This window comes from Acomys russatus, chromosome 1, assembly GCF_903995435.1.
Source record: "Acomys russatus chromosome 1, mAcoRus1.1, whole genome shotgun sequence".
NCBI lineage: Eukaryota > Metazoa > Chordata > Mammalia > Rodentia > Muridae > Acomys > Acomys russatus.
The window spans coordinates 13,961,507-13,984,023 of record NC_067137.1 but is presented as its reverse complement, the minus strand read 5'-3'; the positions used below and the strand labels follow the sequence as shown (position 1 = coordinate 13,984,023).

General features: G+C 38.0%; 1 protein-coding gene across 3 annotated transcripts in view; it reads right to left on the bottom strand.

Annotated features, from left to right (window-relative positions):
- The window catches only part of Atl2 (atlastin GTPase 2), a 48,748-nt gene that overhangs the window by 11,850 nt on the left and 14,381 nt on the right, over window positions 1-22,517 (bottom strand). For all 3 annotated transcript variants that reach the window (XM_051165396.1, XM_051165356.1, XM_051165428.1), the window contains exons 2-7: window positions 17,657-17,901; window positions 6,795-6,929; window positions 6,427-6,531; window positions 3,147-3,197; window positions 2,808-2,864; window positions 1,132-1,224 (exon numbers count right to left, since the gene is read on the bottom strand). In XM_051165396.1, the coding sequence (XP_051021353.1) occupies window positions 1,132-1,224; window positions 2,808-2,864; window positions 3,147-3,197; window positions 6,427-6,531; window positions 6,795-6,929; window positions 17,657-17,901 (686 nt within the window). The remainder of the gene's footprint in view (window positions 1-1,131; window positions 1,225-2,807; window positions 2,865-3,146; window positions 3,198-6,426; window positions 6,532-6,794; window positions 6,930-17,656; window positions 17,902-22,517) is intronic.

Sequence of the window (22,517 nt, the reverse complement as noted above, 5' to 3'; positions counted from 1 at the left end):
AAATCTGTTAAAAGTGATTAGAGGTTTTAGAGAGGTAAGCATATGGAATTAGGTGATTCTGGGCACAAGTTATACATCTATGATTCTTTCACAAACTCATCAAGCTGCACTTAAAATTTGCACAATTCTATGACTGGATATATCACTATAATAAGACCTTGTCATCGAAGTACATAATTCCGTGTTTAATTAGCATTACTAATACGTTACATATTGATTTCTCCTAAGTAACCAGAAAAAATAAAACTGATAAATTATCTCACAGGTGTGAAAATGCCTTTCAAATAATCTAGGAATTAATCTGATTTCAAGAATAAGGAAGTCAGACTAGAGAGATGGCTCACAGGTTAACTGCTCTTCCAGAGGTCCTGAGTTCAATTCCCAGCACCCAAATGGTGGTTCACAACCATCTATAATGAAATCTGATGCCCTTTTCTGGCATGCAGGCATACAGCCAATAGAACACTGTACATAATAAATAAAATAAATCCTGGGAAAAAAAAAGAATAAGCAAGTCATACCGGGCCCCAAGTGCTTGAATGTGGCTGAGAAATGAAATGTACCATATCACTAACAAACTCTTCTGAGCCTGGCACAATAACACAAAGATCTCTCTCCACTGTCCTCTAGATGTGGAAATATAATCTGGAAACACCTGAGTATTCCCGCAGGAAAGTGCCTTACGGGATAAAGGATCATGACTTTGTTCATGAGGTCATTTTCCAGGAATGCTGTGTGAAACATACTGCATAGGATTAAGGATAGCTGGGTTCTAGACGGTCTAGATGGCTCAGCATGTAAAGTGGTTGTCATGCAAGCCTGATGACCTCAGTATGATATCAAGAATCCATGTAAAGGCAGGGACAAAGGTGTCTTCTAACTTTCATACATACACTGTGACATGTATACACCCTGACACACCATAGACACACAATAACAACAACAATAGTAGTCACTTTCAAAAATATCAGTCTTTGAATATTTGAATATTGGTAGGGGAGAGAGAGAGAGAAGGAGAGACAGAGGAATAATTGTTTCTCAAAGTGAATTGGTAATGTCAGGGTAGTCCAGGAAGCCCATTCCTTTGACTGGCTGAGGCACACCCTTTCCTCTCCCGACAATGGGGCTTACCTGCAATCTCTTCTCAAGGAATTGTTTTCCACCTTCTAAACCATACGAATGTTCATAAGGATAACTCCAATCTCGAATCAAAAACATTAACGTCTACATACAGAAAAAAATACAAATCACTTCTTACAAAAACCTAAATATACTGAAAACTTCCTTCTATAAATAACCTTAATAAGGTTATGACAAGTAGCTCAATGGATAGAACACATGACTGTCATTCTTGGGGTCCAATCCCCAGCACCAAAAATTTTAAAATAAAAATGGTTACAGTAACCAAACAATGAATATGTTCCTTGTGGTTCTAGTCAACAGCCCATCTAAGGCAAGTTCCCAGCCCTTGCACCAGCTACTCGGCTCCACTTGAGAACTCTACCACACACACAGAGCCATCGGCACAATAATACCGTACAAAGCCAAAAATGAACAAAAACTATACTGGGGAACTTAGATTATCACTTTAAATCAATCTATGTGACTACAACAACTACACTTCTAGACTCCTAACTATATACTGGTTAGAGATTTGGTATTAAAGAGACCATTTTCATAAATGTTTTATCCATACAATGTTTAATTTCTCAGCACTACTGGCATTTTGAACTAGATAATTTACTTGTAAATGGCTGCTCTTTACATTATAGTGAAGTGTTTCTGGCCTCTACATTACATGCCAGTAGCGTTAAATATCCTTCAAAACTGTGACAATCAAAAATATCCCAGACATAGCAGGCTACCGAGAAGAGACTTGATACCCTATGAGCATATACAGGGGGAGGTAATCCCCCTCAGTCACAGTCCTAGGAGAGGGGAGTAAGAGGAAAATGGCAGGGAGGGAGGAATGGGAGGCTACAAGGGAGGGGATAACCATTGAGATGTAATATGAATAAATTAATAAAATAAATAAATTTTAAAAAAAGAAAATGGCGGATAAGAAGTATCTGTAGAAAAAAAAAATATCCCAGACATTGGCAAATATTTCCCAGATAGATAAATTATTTTAGATTAGCTGATATAAGCCAAATATAGTATATTCCACCCATATAATTACAAGAGGAAGCCGTGATCTGTTCAATTATTTCATACAAGTGATTGCCTAAAACGAGAAGTGCCAGATAAAAATGAGGCAAAATTAATTAATGCCACTAATATTATAATCAGTAGAAAATCCATGACACAGAAAGAACTCCGCACACCAACAGGCAAACACAGTGATCATTCTCTCCTACTCACTGCAACTGAGTCAACAGTAGGAATAGTAGCCTGCAAACTAGTTGCTTCAAAAAAACTAAACCACCTCAGCTTGCCTATAGGAAACGAAGAGTAACAGGGGGTAGTGACTTCAACGGGCAATACATCACAAAAAAAGGAAACATGTAACATTTTGTAATAGTTTATCATGTGTAAAATACTTCTGTCATACTGTCTTAAATTCTCTACTGTAAGATCTGGAATTAAACAGCATCCAATTTAAAAAAACACCCTCTGCCAAGGTAAAACATTGCAAATTAACCTAGAGTCATTTCTTCGTTTCCCACCCTGTTAGGCTTCAGCTAGTAGCAAGCTGATGACGCTCTGCCAATGCTTTGTTTTGACTCTGGTGCTAAATGAGCTTGTGGGGTCCTTGGGCTTGAGGCTTCTCACCCCAACATTTTTAAAGTGCTAAAACACTTTCTTACCTGAAACGGCTTCTGGTAGATCTCTTCCATTGCAAGTCTTCCATATTCTGTAAATAACTATTAAATCAGGTTATTTAAAATAATGCCGCCAAAGAGACTGAAAGAAGTCATTTATAAAACCATCTATAGAGCACAGTAGTAAATGTCAGTCTCTTTTTTTTTCTCAAAGTCAGGCATCACATTTAGTGAATCAAACCTATCAGAAATGTCCTCTAGGTAAGCAATCAACCATTTCTTTAAAGCCATACAAAACTAAAAAACATTATAGGCTTCTAACCCTGAATTTACAATAAGAAAGAATTAAGTTTAATACTTTGGCATGCATTCTCTAAGACATACTTGTAGGTGTTGAAGATCATCTTCTTGAATATTCTGAGACAAATTATATACCTGTTAAAACAAAATGTATTGTTTTTATTAGTGTTTTAATGAGTATAAATTCCCTTTTAGTAAGGAAGGTCATTTTAGACCTCACCACAAATTAAGCACTTCGCTACTATTCTAACCAGTGGCACATGGAAAGCATTTTCTCACTAAATGGAAACAGTGGAAGTCATGAATGCACACGTACTCATGGACTAAGTGTATTGTGTGCTTTTTTTCCTTCTTTCTCAGCCTCTTTAATGTTATGCCGTGGTTGTTTTAAAAAGAAAAGACAAGCTGAAGCCAGGTGTGATGATGCACTCCTGAAATCCCACCATTTGTGAGGTCAGGGCAAAAGAACCAGATGGAATCAAAGGCCATCTTGGACTACACAGTGAGGTCCAGGCCAGGGGGAAATAAAGGTTGTGATTGTCTATTGGTGAACGTGAGGGCATTTTTGGAAAAATGTTTTTTCTTGGTACAGAATATATATTCATTCAGTAGGTTCTGGGTTTTTGGTTGTTTGGTTTACGACTCTTCTGCCTCTGCCTCTCATGACCTAAGATTTCAGAGTGCTGCAATTATTGGCATGCATTCTCACGCAAGGCATGGTCCCTTTCTACTTGAACTGATGAGGAGCCTAAGAAATGAAATGTTTACCAGGCCGTAGAAACTAGTAAAAATAACAGTAGGTGGCACTCTTGCCCTATTTAGAATTTTCTGGAGGCTTTCCAAGACATAGAACAGAACTGATCATGGATGTTCTCTGTTCTCAGAGAGAACTAACTAACTGCAGAGGGTTTGTCAGGTCCAATCCTTTCACAGAGACGGAGAAAAGAAGGTGCTCCAGAGACACCCACAGACACAGCCTCTCAGATGGAACTCAGTGTTGATCTAGACAAGCTTGAGAGGTCAAGAGGATAAACACCAAAAGGGGATGCTTAGTCACTCATTACCCAAACAAGGTACCTAAAATCCAAAAGGGTAACAACATAATCAGTTTACTCTCATGCATGTAGTCTTAAACTCTTAGAACACAGGTGTAGACCCTTTTCTGCAAGGGGTAGACTGTAAGAATAAAGAGAGATGGCACCTGTTGTATTAGACTATTAGGTCTCAGTATACTGCCTTGTACTCAGTAAGTCCTAAGAATCTGTTGAAAAAGTAACAAGATCAATGTGTTATCTGTCTCCCAGCTCAAAAGAGAAAATGTTTTCATCTCTTGCTATGTGGCCTAGTATGGCCTCTAACTCAGCTGCCCAAAGGCTGAGGTTACAAAAGTACACCACCATGCCTGGAAGCCACACTTATTTAAGGAAGAAAACGACTTTCAAAGGCCTGTTGGAAGTACTACTGAGGGCTGGGACTGTAGCTCAGTGGCATACATAACACAACACATCAGTACCATTAACACCTCCTCACAAAAGAACAATATATAAGATATACATACTAATACACTATATTTTATTATTAAATGCATTATTTCTTTTAGATCTCATCTCTTATAATACACAACTATGTATGAGACAGGCAGAATAAGTAAAATCCTCATTTTATAGATAAAAATGTGTCTGAGTGGTGTAAGTTGTCCAAAATCAAATCTCCTACTATCAAAAAGTTATATAAACAAAAGTAATTGCAACAAACAAAGTTTAGGATAGATAATTCCTTCATTATAGTTTAAGAGATGGGAGCCCTAACATCAGCTAACCTGAAAAGCTAAAATGTGAAACAGAACTAGAAAAAGATGGCTTCTGCTGCCTCTCAGGATCTTCAGTCATGCTATTACACAAAGGGGGGCGGGGGGGGAAGGCAGGACAAAAACAAAAAGATTTCTGAGGGTCCTCAAGAGCATCTCTTAGAGCAGTGGCAGATATCCTTGACCTTAACAGCAAGTAGGCTGAAAAGAACTCTCTGCACACAGTAATATCCAGTCTTCTTCCCACTCATGTGCTTCAAGTTGTGGAAGACGGGAAAAGGGAATTAAATGAGACTTTTTATATGTTTCAGACATTACTAAAAAGCATCTCAAAAGTTTCAAGACATGGTGAGAGTATTGCCTATGAACTACCACTGATAAGGACACTTTCTCATTGTAGGAGAATATTCAGATATCCTTCCTGGTGTACTATCACCAGCAAGATGTAGGAGACCATACTTCAATCATTAATTTTTGAGCCAGGGAGATACCAACACAAATGATCTCCCCCCAAAAAAAGAAATACAAAATGATGAATGTCACCTCAACTCAGTCACTCTAGATTATACAGTGATAAACTATCTTGAAGAGAGGAGGACTTGGTAGGACAAGTACAATTAGAGTGCTATAAACTCCTATCACTTGGGCTTTCTAAACTAAGTACATTTCACTGTTGACAGGTGGTGGCGCCCACCTTTAAGCCCAGCACTGGGAAAGCAGAGGCAGGCAGATCTCTAAGTTTGAGGCTAGCCTAGTATACAGAGCAGTTCCAGGACAGCCAGAGTTACAAAGAGAAACCTTGCCCCCCAAAACCAAAAGTAAATTCTTACATTCTTATTTCCTTTAATTCAAATAATCAAACGGCCAGAGAAACCAAATAGAAAACTCGGTTGCCATTTAATTATTTGGTGGTTTTTTTTGTTTTTGGTTAGTCACATGATTGATTTTAATTATAGATATTGCCTGTATCATTTCCTCTAAAGATCTATTAATTTTCAGCTTATGTGTATGAATGCTTGCACCAATGTATGTATGAACACCACACCATATGCGCGCCAATAACACAAACTGGACTTAATGATTTGCTGGTATTTTTAAAATGAAGACACTGTGAGTAGGTAGGGACGTGGGGAGGACCTGGCAAAGTTGGAGGAGGGGGGAAAACATCAAAATAAATTGTATGAAAAAATAATAGAAAAAGAAAAGATGAGGACACAAAGTTGGATGGGTAGGAAAGCGGGGGTGGATGTGGGAAGAGTTGGGGAAGGGAGTAAATATGATCAAAATACACTGAATAAACTTCTCAAAGAACTAATAAAATTGATTCTATGATGAGAAAAATAAATAAAGCAAAGGCGGCTTAACTTCATCCTTAATATCTATTCAAAGTACATAGTTTTACATCATGAGCCAAAAAGCAAACACAGAAAAGCAAATAAGTAATAAGAAATACCACCAGCACTCTTTAACTTCTAATCTACTTTTTGTTCAATCAAACGCATTCTGTGGAGGTTGCACAAAGGTAGGATTATTGTATGAACTGATCACAGCACTTACCTGGACAGAGCTAGTCATAGTGCTCAGAGCAAACACTGTTGCACAGTCTTTAATGGTTGACTGGCTATCAAAGGCACCCTGGGTATCCATTAGCAGCACAGCCACCTAGAAATATGCAAGTTTAAAATACTTAGTAAAAGAATCACCTACAAAAGTAAAAGAATGCCTACAAAAAAAAAATACACTAAATGATAAAATTCAAAGCAATAATTAAATCAAGAAAAGTATTTATATACTATATATTTTAACATACTAATCATTAAAATTAACTGACATTAACAGATTTGTGTTGTTTTAAATTTTAGTACTAGAAAATTGCTCAAGAAAAAAATACAGGAGAAAATAGCAAAGTGTCAGCAGGATTTTACTTTTGTTCCATTCGGTCTGTCAATCACAAACACTTCATTCCAGACTTGTATGCCTGTTGTTTCTCTTTCGCAACCCCCTCGCCATGTAAAGCCAGTCAATGGTTCATTGTTTCCACCAATCCAACTCTGAGAATCCTGTTAAAATCAAAGATAAATGTAAACACACCAAAGCAGGAACTGCAAAACCTCTAAGTCACCCATTCCCTATCTTATAAAAGAGAAGCCTATGTCCAAAGAGATAAAACACGCAATCTAGCATCATGCAAACAGTCCCAACAGTTCAAGTCCTGTGCGGAGTGCAGAAGAACAGCCTCCCAATCAGGCCTGTCAAGCCAGTTCAAGCTCCCGCATACTCTGCACTTCTAGGGAAGTGGATTACACACATATACTCTTCCCCTTTGGGAAGCTGTTGTGTAAGATCCTAACACTCAGTATGTTGTTGTACACAACACTAAACCAAGTTTCCGACAGCAGGCCTGTCAGGACAGCAGCCCTCTCCTAGAATAGTACATACAACAGCACTTCCCACTGCTGGGACTGTCTTTTAAAAATAAGTAAGACTTGTTTGGAACCTGATTCAAGCAATCTGGTCTGGAGGGTGGTGTGTGGCTTTATGAAACAAACAGATATCTGAACCCAAATTGTACTCCCCATGAGTTAATGTTAAATGTATATAAACACTTTTTATTTAAAATAAATTTTCATATACTATATTCCAATCATGGTTTCTCTCTTCCTATCTCCCCCCATATCCTCTCTACCTCCCCACTCATCCAGCTCCTTGTCTTCTTCCTCTTTAGAAAACAAGCAAATAAATACAAACTAAAAAATTTTTTAAAGGAAAAGAAAAGTAGAAAAAGCACAAGAAATGACATTTTTGTGCAAGAAAAATATAATTGAAAAAATATACTTCAATATATAAAAAATATATAACAGCTACAAGATATCTAAATATTTGTGATGAAAAGATGTACCTTACTGTCAACTGCTTTAAAACAGTCCAGGAAACACACACACAAAGAAAACAGATGAAACAAGACTCCCAATGTGTACAGGTACATTGCAGTTCATAATACTATTACTATTTTATTTTGAATTATGTTTGAGAAACTTACCATAACAAAGAACCTGGAGTTGAAAATTTAGCTTAATGGTAAAATATCTGCCTAACAAGGCCAAGGCCCTGTTTGTCCTCATCACCAGGAAAGACAGAGAGAGAGAAGGAGGGGTGGAAAGAAGAGGCAGGAGGAGAGGGGGGAGGGGCAGACACATATTATCTTTCACCTCAGGTCACAGGGCTACACCTACTGTAACTCTACAGTATGGCGCTGAGGTGTAGTCCAGTAGGAGAGCACTTGCCTATACACATAAAGCCCTGCCTTGGCGCAATATCCACCACCATCAACATTATAAAGAGTTACTATGTTGTCTAGAGTATTAAATATGTGATATAAATGTCTAACTCTGCCATATGTCAAGATACCTATATTTTAAGGTCTACATATCTCTATGTTTCAAAAGTATTTCAAATAAACTTGAATCTCTAATCCAAAACAAATTACAAAACCCACATTAGAGGTGGAGAGATACATAAGACAAGAGCAATGAGGGATGATGTAACTCATGAAAGCCCATACAGAGTAGAAAAACAAAACAAAGCAATACTCAATTACCATCTGAGAGAACACAGTCTATTACTATTCCACGGAACTGCATTCCCAGTAAGTTACCAATGCTGTGCATTACAAAATTCTCTTGCATTCATTTACTGTCTTCATTCTTCAATACTTTATCTTAGGCCCTCGTTTCTGTTGGTTACAAGAAAACCACACCGTACAACTCCACTCACAGTATTTTCTGGACTTGTGTTTCACAAAGTACCCTTCACAAGGCTTAGAAATTCAATGATACCCATAGACCAAAAAAAAGTCCTATCTATATCTCAGATATTTCAAATTGGACTCTTTGTATCACCTTTCCATGTCAGTTACTTTTCACAAGAAATGTCTCTATCTTCTGAAAATATATCTATGGCTTTCACACAACCTGTAAGGCCATCTGGAGATCTAGTACGTAACAATACATCTTTCATTTTCCCAATCTCTGTTCCCAGTATTCCAAACAGATCCCACACAAGCAAACACATAGACGTTCGTGTTTCTAACACAGCAAAATGATGAACAAACCCTGCACGCATGCTGTTTAGCTCATCTGGCCCTGACTCAAACCCTTGTTAGCACTGGAGGAAGGAAGTGTTCTAGGTAGGGAACTATTATTCACTTCCCCACAATGTCAAAGTAATCTGGTACTGGAGAGGTCCCTTTTTCTAGTTTAACTTACACAAATAAGTTAAAAGAATCTGTTCTCAGAGAATCTATTTTTATTCAATATGTTGCCTTGCTTCTGTGTCTCCTATATGAAAATGCAAGTTCCTAAAAACTGTAGTTTTGCTTCATTCTGCCCAGCTTATAAGGAAGCATTAACAACATTAAATGAATAAAAAGCTTTACTTATAAAATACAATATGCTTTCTTTAGAATATAGACTTCAGGCTTAAAAGAAATATGATTGTTCTATTGCTAGAAATAAGGACAAAACCAGTTAAATATAAAGTTTAAAAGAAGACAAAAGTTACAGACCTATAACATACTTGTAAACCCCCATGTCTTCCAAGAACCTAAAAAGAACTAGTGTCTCACAGAGATTGATCGCTATGTGTAATCTCTTCTTAGTTGACTCTGTCTAGTAAAAAAGATAAAAGTAAATTAAGGATTCTAGATAACAAAATTCTCAAACACAAAAAAAAAATCTATCATTTTTCTAACATACTCAACACTGAAGGCTTTCGAAAAATAGTTAATTCAGTGACCAAATATTTACTGACCTCCTACCAAATTCTGAAGGCTGTTAAAAATCTAGAGTTCTCTAAATGAACAAAAACATTCTTGCCCTCAAGTGGGTTCTGGAAGCTGTCTTGCTTTTAACGACCCTATTTCCTCCCAAAATTTATTAAAAGCAAACTTTGGAATTCAAAAAGCACTAATCTGGTACCATTTGCCACTATAGAGACACCCCTGCTCCTCATGGTAGAAAGCACAAGATCTTTAAAGTGACTCTCAACTGCAAAAGGCAGTCTAACCTAAACTTTGTGTCTGAATTTTAAGGGTCATCAAGCAATAAATGCAGTTCTGACCCAAAAGACTTACCTACATAACACAATTTATGAGCAAAAACTCTACCTAAAGAGTATGAAATTCACATTTCTCCTATGACAAGGAAATGCTCCTCATAACAAAGCCTAACAGCTGGTAAACTTCACACTATGCCAGCTTCCCTTTGTCAGCAGACTTGCTCCTTCCATGATGGTGAAACTGGGCAAACCTAAAAGCTATCACTCATCACACTCAATGGTTAGGTGGAACTATGGCCCCAAATTAAGGAGATAATCCCTCATTATAAGGCATTTTCCACAGAAATAATCACAAACAAAAATCTTAATTCTACATAAAGTCCAAATTAACAGACAGAACAAATAGTTTGTACACTTTAACCTCCTACTGTAGTTTAGTACTTTCCAGTGACTACGTGAAAGCACGAAGTCCTGGAACTCCTTTAAACTTTCCACAGTTTAAAACTACTTACTATCTGTGCACCCAACTGCCTCATGTCCAACTCCTCTACAAACAGAAATTATGAATGTCCCAGGGCACAAGCTCAGACACAAGACAATGCAAACAACTTGAGTACATTCTAAAGAGAAACTTGTGTCAATTTGTTTTTAAAGCTCATCTTGAATAGTACTCTTGACCATGAAGACACTTGGCTAAGTCAAATAAACCAGATACAAAAAAAGAAGTAAACACTGCATGACTTCTACTCCTAAAAGATGGGCACAGTAGACAAGTAAAGAAAGAGGAATGCTGGCATCCAGAGCCTGGAGGAGGGGAAATAGGTTAGTATCTTAAAATTTCTAAGCTTCAAAACAAAAAGGTAGAAAAATTCTGAATGAAAGATAGTAACTGCTACCAACAACGTTTGAACGCAACGTCACTGAACTGTACACTTGAAAATGGCTAACACAGTGAATTTTATGCTGCGGGCATTGCTTTTTTTTTTTTTTTTTTAAGTGTTGCTAGAATGGAAAGGGGAGAGTTTCAGTTACGGAACTGGTGTCTAACATAGAAGATCTGACTTGCATCTTCCACTGGACTTTCAGTTTCAGGCTCATTTGTAAAAGCTAAAGTCTTTACAGGTTCTTATAAGAAAAAACGTTACTCAAAATTATGACTTTCTTTTCCTTGTACAAAAAAAGTTCACAAGCAAAATACAACCCCAAAACCTAAGAGGCCAAGTATTGCCCCACAACTGAGTTTCACTAGCAGGAATGGTGCAGTAATGCAAAAATGCAATTTCAAACTGCTAGAATGAGTTAGCCTAGACTGAATTGAGAAGCCTGGAGGCAGATCCTCTAGAGGTGTTCCTCACAGAATTCCAAAGTTCTCAAGGCACAGGTTGAAGAAAAACAGCCATTTTTAAATTCACTAGGGGGAAATAATTATTTTCCATCACATACACCCAGAACAGTCCTTGTAACAAAGGCCTGCCTTGCAGGGCAAAACCTAACAGAGATTTATGTAAAGTTGACAAGGCACAATTAGCCAATTCCAGCCCCGCACCCCCTTCTTGTCTAGGGTTAAGAAGTATAGTAGGAGATAAAGCTGGAAAATGAGCACTGTGATCCCAGCACTTAGGAGACTGAGACGGAAGAATTCATGCACATTCACGACTAGGTTAGGCTTGATAGCAAGACCCTATCTCAAAAAAATCACATATAAGGGCTGGAGAGATGGCTCAGAGGTTAAGAGCACTGACTACTCTTCCAGAAGTCCTGAGTTCAATTCCTAGCAACCATATGGTGGCTCACAACCATCTATAATGTGATCTAATGCCTTCTTCTGGTGTGCAGGTGTACATGCAGGCAGAGCACTGTATACATAAAAATATATAAATCACGTTTTTAAAAATCAGATATAAGTAAAATGAAAAGAAAGAATGAAGGTCCTAGCCAGTCATCATCTGCACCATTTCACGAGGCACAGAAAGGCCTTTGGCAAAGTCCTACATCCCATCATCTAAGACCCTCAAAGAGCCTAGAAATAGAAGAAAAACTCCAGTGTAATAACGGCCACATAGAACAAACCTATACCAATATCATACCAAACTGGGGGAAGTCAAAGCACATCTTCTAAATCAGATTTGGACAAATTTGGTAGCCATTGACGAGTTAACTAAATCAGTAAGAGAAAGGGCACAAGTGAAAAAGGAAGGATGAGGCAAATCCCTCTCATTTGTAGACAAGATGCTCCTTTACCAAAAAAAAAAAAAAAAAGACCCTGGAGACTCCACTAGAAAGCACTGATGAAAACCTTCAACAAAGTAGCTTGACAAAAAATGAACACACAAAACTCAGCAGCTTTCCCACACAATGACAACTATGCTGAGAAGTCAGGGGGATAGTACAACAACTAAACAAACACTTAGGAACAAACCTAATTAAAGAAGTAAATCTCTACATTAAAACCTTTTAAACACCAAGGAAAGAAACTAAAGAGAACATTAGGAGACAGGAAGATCTTGCTCATGGATTAGCAGAATATTAGCAAAATTTTAATATAATCAGACTTAATAATCATCATAAAAATTCCAACAATGAGGCTGGTAGCATGTCTCAGTAGGCAGAACTCCTGCTTATGATGAGGAAGCCCGATGTTGGATCCCCAGCACCACATAAAACGAGATGTGATAGGCTATCCTGGGCCACATGAGCCCCTGTCTCAAAACCAAAAAGAACCCAAAAACCTAATGAAGAAAACATTTGTTTAGGTCCACCCCAACATCTACCCCATAGATTAACTGTTGGAGTATGTGAAGGGGTCAGTCCTACGGACCCAAAACTACAGGACCGCCATGACACAGGGCAACAGTAGGACATCCAAGGAGTCCCAGTAAGGTTTTAGTACCTATAGACTGGCAGAAGCCAGAGGCCTCGTACCAGAGCAACAAGTCACTGCAATGAACATTTGCACTCACTAAGTGTGGACAAAGGGGTACACTGTGGGACACACTGTGACACACTTTAGCTTACACAATCAGAGTTTTTTCCCTCTTTTTTGGAGGGAGAGGGCAGGGTTGGATACAAGGGAAGGGGGAGATGAGTAGGATTGGGGTGCATGATGCGAAACTCATGAAGAACCAATAAAAAGCTAAAAAGAAATTCTAACAAAGGAAAATACCAAAATAGACAATGGAATCATACGACATTAACAAGCTTCTGTACAACAGAGGAATACTCCACAACAAAAAGTAGTTTTAAGGAAACCCAACACAATAGAAGAGAGCAGAGGAAAGCATGTGAGCCCACAACTACAGAGAGCACTAGACAGAGGCCTCCCAGCTAAAGTAACAAGAACCTCACACTACATTCAGAGTTGTAGACTCACCAAGACAGGAAAGATGTTTCCTCCAAGGTTGCCAAATACAAATAGGCAAAACACTACGAATGTAACATTTACACAATTCCTAATGGTTCTGTAGTCCTTCTTGTATGCAGTTTATTGTATATATGTGTAATAAACAAATGTATATGTAAAAGTAAAAAATAAAAATAAAAAAACCTAAATCTTGGAGCTGCAGAAATGGCTCAGTTACTGGTTAAGAGGACTGATTGCTCTTCCAAAGGACCTGGGCACCCAGCACCCACATGACAGCTCACAACTGTTTGTTAACTCCAGTTTCAAAGGATCTAATACCTACATACCAATGCACATAAAACTATATAAAAATATTTTTTAAAAAAGAAAAAAAAACATAAATCTCTAAAATTCCAATAATCTGATATTCCACACCTGACTTTTAGATACCCAAAACTGAAATACTACAAGGGTACCATAATTCTTTATAATACCCAAAAAGGCAGTACATATATTCTGAAGCTTAAAGGTTAAAAAGTGAAACATAGCTACAATACAAGAACATGTTCTAGGAATTCATAATTTGCAATCAAAAAGGGCCCTCATAAAAAACTACACTAAGGATATCAAACAATGTTCTGTAAACTTCTCCATCTCACCCATTCCTACCTTCTGTACCTACAGCACCTCACCCATTCCTACCTTCTGTAACTTCAGGATTACATAACAAAATTTTCTGGCTAAAATCATTCACACTAATATAGGTTCTGTAGATGAAAACATATGAAAGACTGAAAAATTAATTTCAGTTCCAAAATCAAACTCTCAGAAAAGAAAGAGAAGAAAATAGTTCAGAGGCCACTAAACATCAGCGTCTCATCTCCTTAGTTTATATTTGGGGGACAAAGGAGAGAAACTAAATTTTTTGTTTTCACTGATTCAAAATTCTGAAAATTCAGATCAAGCTTTGTTTGCTGCTCACATTAGCAAAAATAATATAAATTAAATTTTAGGCAGCCTGTCATATTAAAGTTATAATGTTTCACTTATAATGAGTAAAATAGTAAATATATATCAAGAGTAAAAACTAACCAAGAGCACCCAGAATTTAGGAAAGACTCAAAAATGTTCTATTAAAAAATATTACAGCTGGGCAAGTGGCAGTGGCACACGCCTGTAATCCCAGCACTCAGGAGGCAGAGGCAGACAGATCTCTGTGAGTTCAAGGCCATCCTGGTCTACAGAGTGAGCTCCATGACAGCCCGGGCTACACAGAGAAACCCTGTCTCAAAAAATAAATAAAACAAAAAAATTACATAATAGGATACATCATCATCATCATCATCTATGAATTGCCCTTGCCAAAAGAAAAGTAAATTTAAAAAGAAAAACCCAACACTGACTGACATTAATCTAGTCTGTAGACTCAATTAACAACTTACAGAAAATGCACAGGACAAAGAAACATCAACTACACTGGAGCGAAACCTTCAGGTCCAGAGCAGGAACCTGCCAGACCAGCATCAGTCTTGTCAACAAATGAAGTGCCAGAAAAAAAGAGAGACGGAGGGCTAAGAACACTCTAAATACAGGCATTCACAGCGTACCTCAACCGAGTAACACACTTGAAGAAACTTTTAAAAATAGGTCAACTAGAAGATATTGTAAAACACAAGGGAACTGCTAGAATTTTTGTATATGAAAAAGATCCTGAAATACTTACTGATGCAACTTATATGTCTGAGTTTACTTCCAAACATCAAATAAGGTATGGGATAGTCAGATTATAGAGGAAAGACAACTGATAGAGTTCAAGTTCATGATTACAAAAACCTAAAATGATGCGCATGCATTATTACTTTTATATAGGCTTAAATTTTTATCATAAAAGGTTTCAAAAGAAAACTATTAGGAATGAGATAAAGTAGATACAACTGTATAGAATTAAGAATCTTCATTTATACTGTCTGTCGCTACTATCACGGAGTGTCAGTATTGTAAATACTGTGTAAAATTGTCCATATAGTAGGTAATTTAATTCTAATAAATCATTTTTCCCTTTAAAACTGACTCCTAGAACTGCAATTTAGTGAGCGTTGCTCTAACAATTCCTACTAACTCTAAGATAAGTTACTTCATTTCCAAAGAATGGGATTCATACAAGCAGCAGACTAAAAATTATTAAGGTCAAAGAAATTAAGTATCTATCAACAGATTAATGAGTAAGTAAACACATTTTAATCATGTAGTAAAAGAACAAGAGTTTATTGCTGCATGCAAAAGCATGAGTGCATCTTACAGTTACAAAATTGCTGAAATAAGGCAAAAAAGTTATCTATGGCGTGACTTCATTCGCTGGAGTTCCAAAGCCAGAAAGGCTCAGAATAGTAGTTACTCTGGGATGGTGGTCATGAAGATGTAGATACATGTATAAAGTTTCATCAAACTGTACAATATAAATTGATGTCTTTCAGTTTGTAAATCATACTTATTTTTTAAGAAAAAAAAAATGTATACATCTGAACTATCAGTAGAAACAAATTAGAATTCTGCAAAGCACTTGAGAGTATACACATACTTTGAAGAGGAAAATCAACCATTTCCCATTGCCACCACCAATTCTGACTCTGGCTGCATGACTTAATTTTCTCTTCTGTAACTCACAGCACATAAAGTGACTGTCATTTCTCCTTTACCTACATCTCATAGGAAAAGGATGACCCCACCACCGAGAAATCAGTATGTTATAAACAAAATTAAAAACCAGACACAGTCTAATCCAATTCTGATTAACAAAATAAGGTGACTTCTATCAGGTGTTCTATTATATATGCAAGTACATACAGAGAGAGAAACATTCTGACACTGAAGAACGTTACTCCAACTTAGAAGCCACTAGATATAGGTATGTAACCTTACGCAGACCATTCTGTGAGTGTAGCACTTCCTGCAGCAACACATAATAAATGAGAGATGTCTCTTCCCTCTAGACGGTAACTGACTACCCAGAGGTAGAATGTCGCTTAAGGTGAAACTTATCTATTATTCCTAGCAAGTGATCTACGGTTCCTTCCCCTCCCAACACTCCACTGCTTTTGACCTATTTAGAATCAAAGGTATTTGCAGTTCACAGATCACAAAGGTATTCTATAAAAAAAGCTAGCTTAAGGAATTAGAGAACCTCAAAATGCGGAAGATCTTTATTGCCTTCAAGTGCACAGATTAAAAAGTAAAAAACAGTAATATGGCACTATTCAAACATTTCAGTGTTTCAGAAATGAGTCTTAATGGTAAACTTTAAAATAACAAGCCTTCTTAATGGCTACACACATAATGTTCACTAATACAAACTACATTATTGATGCTCAGGTACATTTAAAAATGCCTGAAGAGATTCCTATGAAAGAATTTACTGCAATGCTTCCTGGGAAAACCAATGAGAATGTTTACCTTCTTTCTCATTTTAAGCCAGATGCACTATGAAGGTCAGAAGTCAGACAGGTGTTTAGATAATTACAAAATTCAGTTAAATGTTACTTTAGTGTCTTCCTGTAGCTTCTGAATGTCAAAGATCCCTGTAAAGCAACCCTAACCTAGTGTCCCACTCTAAAAATCCCCAAAACCTTCCTCCTGCTCCCTGTCAAATTCCCGTTCCCTCTGCTCAACTTTTAGCTATTAAAGAGCATTCTGACTAAAAGTGAGTCATTTCCCTCCACTTTTCTCCAGGGAAGAAAACAAAAACTCTCACGCCATCTAAAAGTGAGACTGTGTAGGAGGGAAAGTACCTATCCAAACATGCAAAGTATGCCTACTAAGAACGTTGTTGGTAGAAGATAGTTATGTAATCAAGAAAAGACCTTTCCTGAGAGAGTAAACCAGATAGAAAAAAAAAAAAATATGAACAACTAAAAACCATCATTAGTTAAAATACCTGAGCCATGAAAGGGCACATAACAAGCTCAGAAGTACATTATGAAAAGATCAGCCATGAATACGCCAAGATTCAACAAAGAGCAAAGCATATTCTCAAATAAAAAATCAAAAACTTTAGTACATTGACTTACAGGAAGGCATGAGGCTCAGGCAGCATGGAAGCCACTCTAAAGAACTGAACCTTTAGCACTACAAGTGATGATGTAAGGAACGCAGATTTACTTTACAAGGTCTCTATTTGCCTACCTCATTCACAAACAGAAAAAGTGTAAAGAAATAACAAAGGTAAAGAGATGAGCACAGTACCTCAGTGATCTTTCATGGTATAATCAGGGATTTTGTTGAAAGATAGAATTAAAATATATAATTGTGGCCTCTGTCTTTTTCTTTTTCTTTTTTTTAAAGGTTGGTTGGCAATGTTTTGTATTAGTTGGGGTCAGTTTAAAAGACACTATTCACCTTGTTATACATATATCTAAGCATGAAGTCCAGGAGAAATGATTTCCCTTTACGAAAAGCTCCTGCCACAGACACCACGACTATGTTAAGATCCCGTATGTGTTCCTGTAGCAATATCTGCTCCAAAGCCTCTTCATCAAGCTCAAAGTTATGGTCATCTTCATGAGCAAGAACAATCTGTACTGGGCATGGTTTCTTCATAACCTCATCTGAGTTTACTAGGTCATCATCTTCATAATCCTCACCTAGAATTTTAAAAAGAAAGAAAACAGGTTACTTTAATCTCTACATTACTAACTTCTCCTTAAGGACCACACCTAAAACAATATTTGAAATACCCCCTCTCTACAGAACATTTGAGATAGTTATTAAAAAGTGATATTAAAGTTCCTTGGATTTTGAATTCTTCTATAACAGGACAAACACTATCAGTGAGATTTTCCATTTTATAGAAAGAGAAGCAACTACACTAGGCCCTTTATCTCAGTTAAGCCGACTGAGCAGCTAACTAGGAGCAATCGCTGTTCTCTAATGACAGCACTCCACAAACACCTTTCGGGACTTTAGAACACTGCAGCTAGGCATACAGACACTGGCAAAATCAACTTCACCAGATAATTTAGAGTCTAACATTTCTTGTATTCATCGCCTAGAAAATTATTCCACAGCACAAAGATTTAAGTAGATAGAATGCTGTGATTTTTCTTCCTGGATTTTGAAAAGTAAAATTAGGGTTCTAAGGAGTATCTAAATATGACCCAATAAAGCAAACAAGTCCTGAATTTTTCAAACAAGACCTACAGCTCTCTTGCCAAAGCAAGGTACACAAGACTATTTTAGTGAAGAAAAGTAGCCACTGAGATCCCACTGGGGCTTTTTCTCAAGCACCACAGCCACAGCTTTTAAAACAGGCAGCTCCTATAAACAACCGGACCCTTTCTTTGTTCACCACATCTCAATACGGTAAGGAAATTTACTGAATAATGGTGGAGAAATAACTACAGAAAATATAAACGGAAACAACGGCCCAAAGTGTAGTTTTCTGTTCTTTGAAAAGCTAAAAATATCTAATAACTTTTGATATGTACCTTGCTCAGTTTCTCTACCCACCTCCTGGTCCCATGCAGTAATTAAGTTAATACTAGAGACTTTATCAATGTTCCTAGACCAAAAATTGTAAGCCACACTCCCTGAGCCTGTCCTCCACCTGTCAATTTCCACTCCAAGGAGCCCTCTGATATCTACTGTGCTCCATGCAATGACACTCCATTGCCTCATGAAAAGGGCCAATTTACTTAGTAGTAAAGCATTACTAGTCAACAATGAAACAGCCCATTATCCATATAAACACCATCCACAGAGCAGCACTTCTATCTCTAGTAATAGTTGTTTTAACAGAAGGAAACATCTAGCTTTGCTTATCTGATTTGCCTTTCCTGTCATACGCAAGGCACCCTTAACACTGTACAGCCAAATAAACAACATTAATTTTTTTATTTTATGTGCACTAAATGTGCTTTGAGTGGTGATAATAGATCACAAACAGCAAGCAAATTTAAAGGCAAACTTTTGGTAGTAAAAGCAATCAACATTTGATTAAAGAAGGCATTGTCATTTCCTTTTTCAATAACACTTGGTTGCAGTCTATTAAGGTACTTGAATTCACAGAATACCTTTTCAGGACAGTTACAGACAGTTAAAAATCCCAAGTTAAGAAATCATTAGGAAAGACCAGACCAGGTAAGTGATAAAACAGTATGCAGATTGTGTGGTTAAAGTTTACAAAGTTAATCAGTGGTTAACCAGAAGGAGAAGGTAAAATTCCCAGATCCCCACGAGAGCTTCTCTGTGCCTGTCCCACCTGTAAGTGGCACGTACATGTGCACCTCACGGTTGTCATCAGTATCAAATGAGTTTAAACAGTGTGGTAAGCAGTAAGCACTGTGAGTGCTTGCTACTCAGGTGGAAGTAGTTTAAAATATTCCAACAGGAACGTCTACACTTTAAAATGCCAAAATACTATTGTGACTTTCACTCCAGTGGCTATAGACTAACCTCACCACATACTCATTGGTAAGGCACAAATCAGGGCCATCCTGAACACACATCCCCTTTTCCTTGTCCTTTAATCATACTTGTTCCACTCACTACTTTTTAATCTCAGATGTCATATTTAAATTTATATTTATCAACACACTTGCTCCCCTCCCCAAAATTAATCTAATCTTCAAGGGACAACTAAATGTATCTCTAAATCTGCTCATTATTCTCAGTTAAAAATCTGTCTTGCAAACTGTTCTTGCTGCCCATCTCTCCGGCTGCCGCTTGGTGAAACTCTTCCCTCAGTAAACTGAGGCAGCCTTCCTCCAAGTCTTCACACTGCTGAGATCTTTCTTGACCCACGGTGCTGGTCTGCATGGAGTAGCACGCACTCTTCCCCACGTCAAGCCCTAATCAACTCATAGGTCCCAAGTTTCAACTTCAATGTAACTTTCCAAGAACAAGAAGTCCCCTAAGGCCCCTTGTCAAATCCAATGTCCCTATACTCTGTTACTTTTAATCTATCATTTGAATATTTAGGTAAATATGTATTTATTATATGTATTCCCTCCTAAGCAGCTAAAATACTAATAAAATTCACTGTGCTTTAATCAAAGAATACATGAAACAATAAGAAAATAAAAATCCTTATTTGCCTCACCATGGCCTCCAGAGTCCTGTGACTAAGCCTCTGCCTTCTCCCTTCACCTTGCAGCACTCCTGTCTATCCCCAAAGCACCAGGCAATCCAGCCTTCTTGGTCCCCTCAGCAAACAGACCTATTCTCCACCTTAGGATCTTATCCTGTACAGAAGCTCCCTCTGTACAGACTGTTTTGGACTTAGAAATTTACACCGCATCACATCTCCTTCTTCCCGGTGTCAACGCGGCAGTCATTCCCATTGTGTGGCCTTTCTGGACTACTCCCTCATCTAAAATTACAGCCTCTGTCCAATCACTTTGAAACAGGCTCCCCCGCCAGCCCACGCCCCCACCCCACCCTTCAGTAGCTATAACATTTTTATGCGTGCCTCCTGTCTCTCCCTTCATAGAATGTGTGCATCACCAAGCATCCTGTTGACTATCTGTCTCCTGATAGTTAACAGGATGCTTAACACCAGATGCTAGGCCAGTGGAGTGGCTCAGTGAGGAAAAGCACTTGTTGCACAAGCCTGACAACCTGAATTCAATTCTAGGAAGCGACAGAAGCAAATGCAAGCCACCTTCCCTAAAGTTGTTCTGACCTTTTACAAGCAAGCAATGCTGATTGTGTGAGCCCATGTGTTTGTTCTCCACTCCCCCACCCCACTCACTCACTCACTCTCACACAAAATAATCTTTAAAATGCCAGGTGTTTAATACTTAATAAATGTTATACTTAGTAAAATTTAAACATATTACTAGACATCTTATACCTACTCTTACATATTTCATAAATAAACGACAACTAGCTTGGAGGGATCCTACCAAATCAAGAATAGTAAGCCCACTTACTACAAAATTACAATAAAGGTACTTTAAAGACTTTTTGGACCTTAACATTTACTATATCACCTAAGCATTCATGAGCTCATTGTAGCCTTGAAGAGACTATACCTTAAGACCTGTGTTTCTAGCAACTTGTTATAAGGAAATAAATAAAAGTGTAAACAAATATGTACAAGTTTGTTTCCTACTTCTAGTAGTGAAAAATACTGAGCCTCTCAAAACTGGAAAATGAACCAAACTTTAGCAATAACTGATATGTGCTTTTTAAGATCTTCTGTTATCTTAGGGAGGGAGGGAGGGAGGGAGGGAGGGAGTTTTCTGTGTATAATATGGGTATATGCAAGTAAGTACCATAGAGCTGGAGTTGCAGGTGTTTCTGGAACGCACGAGGTGTGGGTGCTGGCTACTGAACTCAGATCCTCTGTAAAAACAGTTGGTGTACTTACTGTTGAACTTTTTCCTGGCCCCTAAGAATAACTTGTAAACCAGCATAAAATTAAGTGAGGAAAAAAACAGATAAAGCAGTAGGAATCAGCCTAAATTCTTCTTTGCTTTGTTTTCTTTTGCTTTGCTGGGTACACGAGGAGTTGGAGACTTAAAGTAACAAAAAGTAAACAGTGTGACACAGGCACTCTGCGACAAACACTGGCCAGCATGGAGCACATAACAGCACTCCCTAAGAAGGAAATCCATCAAGTGAGCACTATGCTCATTTCCAATCCCTTGGGAGGGAACAGTTTTCCAACTACAGTGTGAAGAACTGAGTTTACAGATACTAAAGCAGCAGGAAACTTCAAGGCTCAGAACTAGACAAAAGCAGCCAACAGCCCTGGAGCAGGGCCCACAAACCTCACAGGTGCTGGGGACACAGCCTTACACAAAGCTCACCTGAAACCTGCTATACAGGATTGGAAGGGAAACCACCCCCAGAGGAGCAGGCCCTTTGGAGTTCTGGCTGTGACAGACTGGAAGGATCTTACACATCAAGCATCAAGCTAAAACACTAGAAAAATCCTAAATCAGAAGTAAAGATCTTGTCTTCAAACAAGATCCTAAGATAATCCAAACAAAGCCTAGAGCCAGGACTTGAAAACATCTGTAGGGTGCAGTTCTGAACTATGCAGTGCAGGGGCTGGGGAATCAGCTCAGTCGGCCACAGTGCTTTCATGCAAGAACAGGACCAGATCCACTGCACCAACATAAAAAGCCCAGGACACGATGCACACCTGTAATCCTAGCCGAGGAGTGGGAAGCACAAGGACTCCTGCGTGTCCTGCCAGCAGGACTAGTCTAGTCCGTGAGTTCCCAGTTCACACATGTATGCCCACACACAG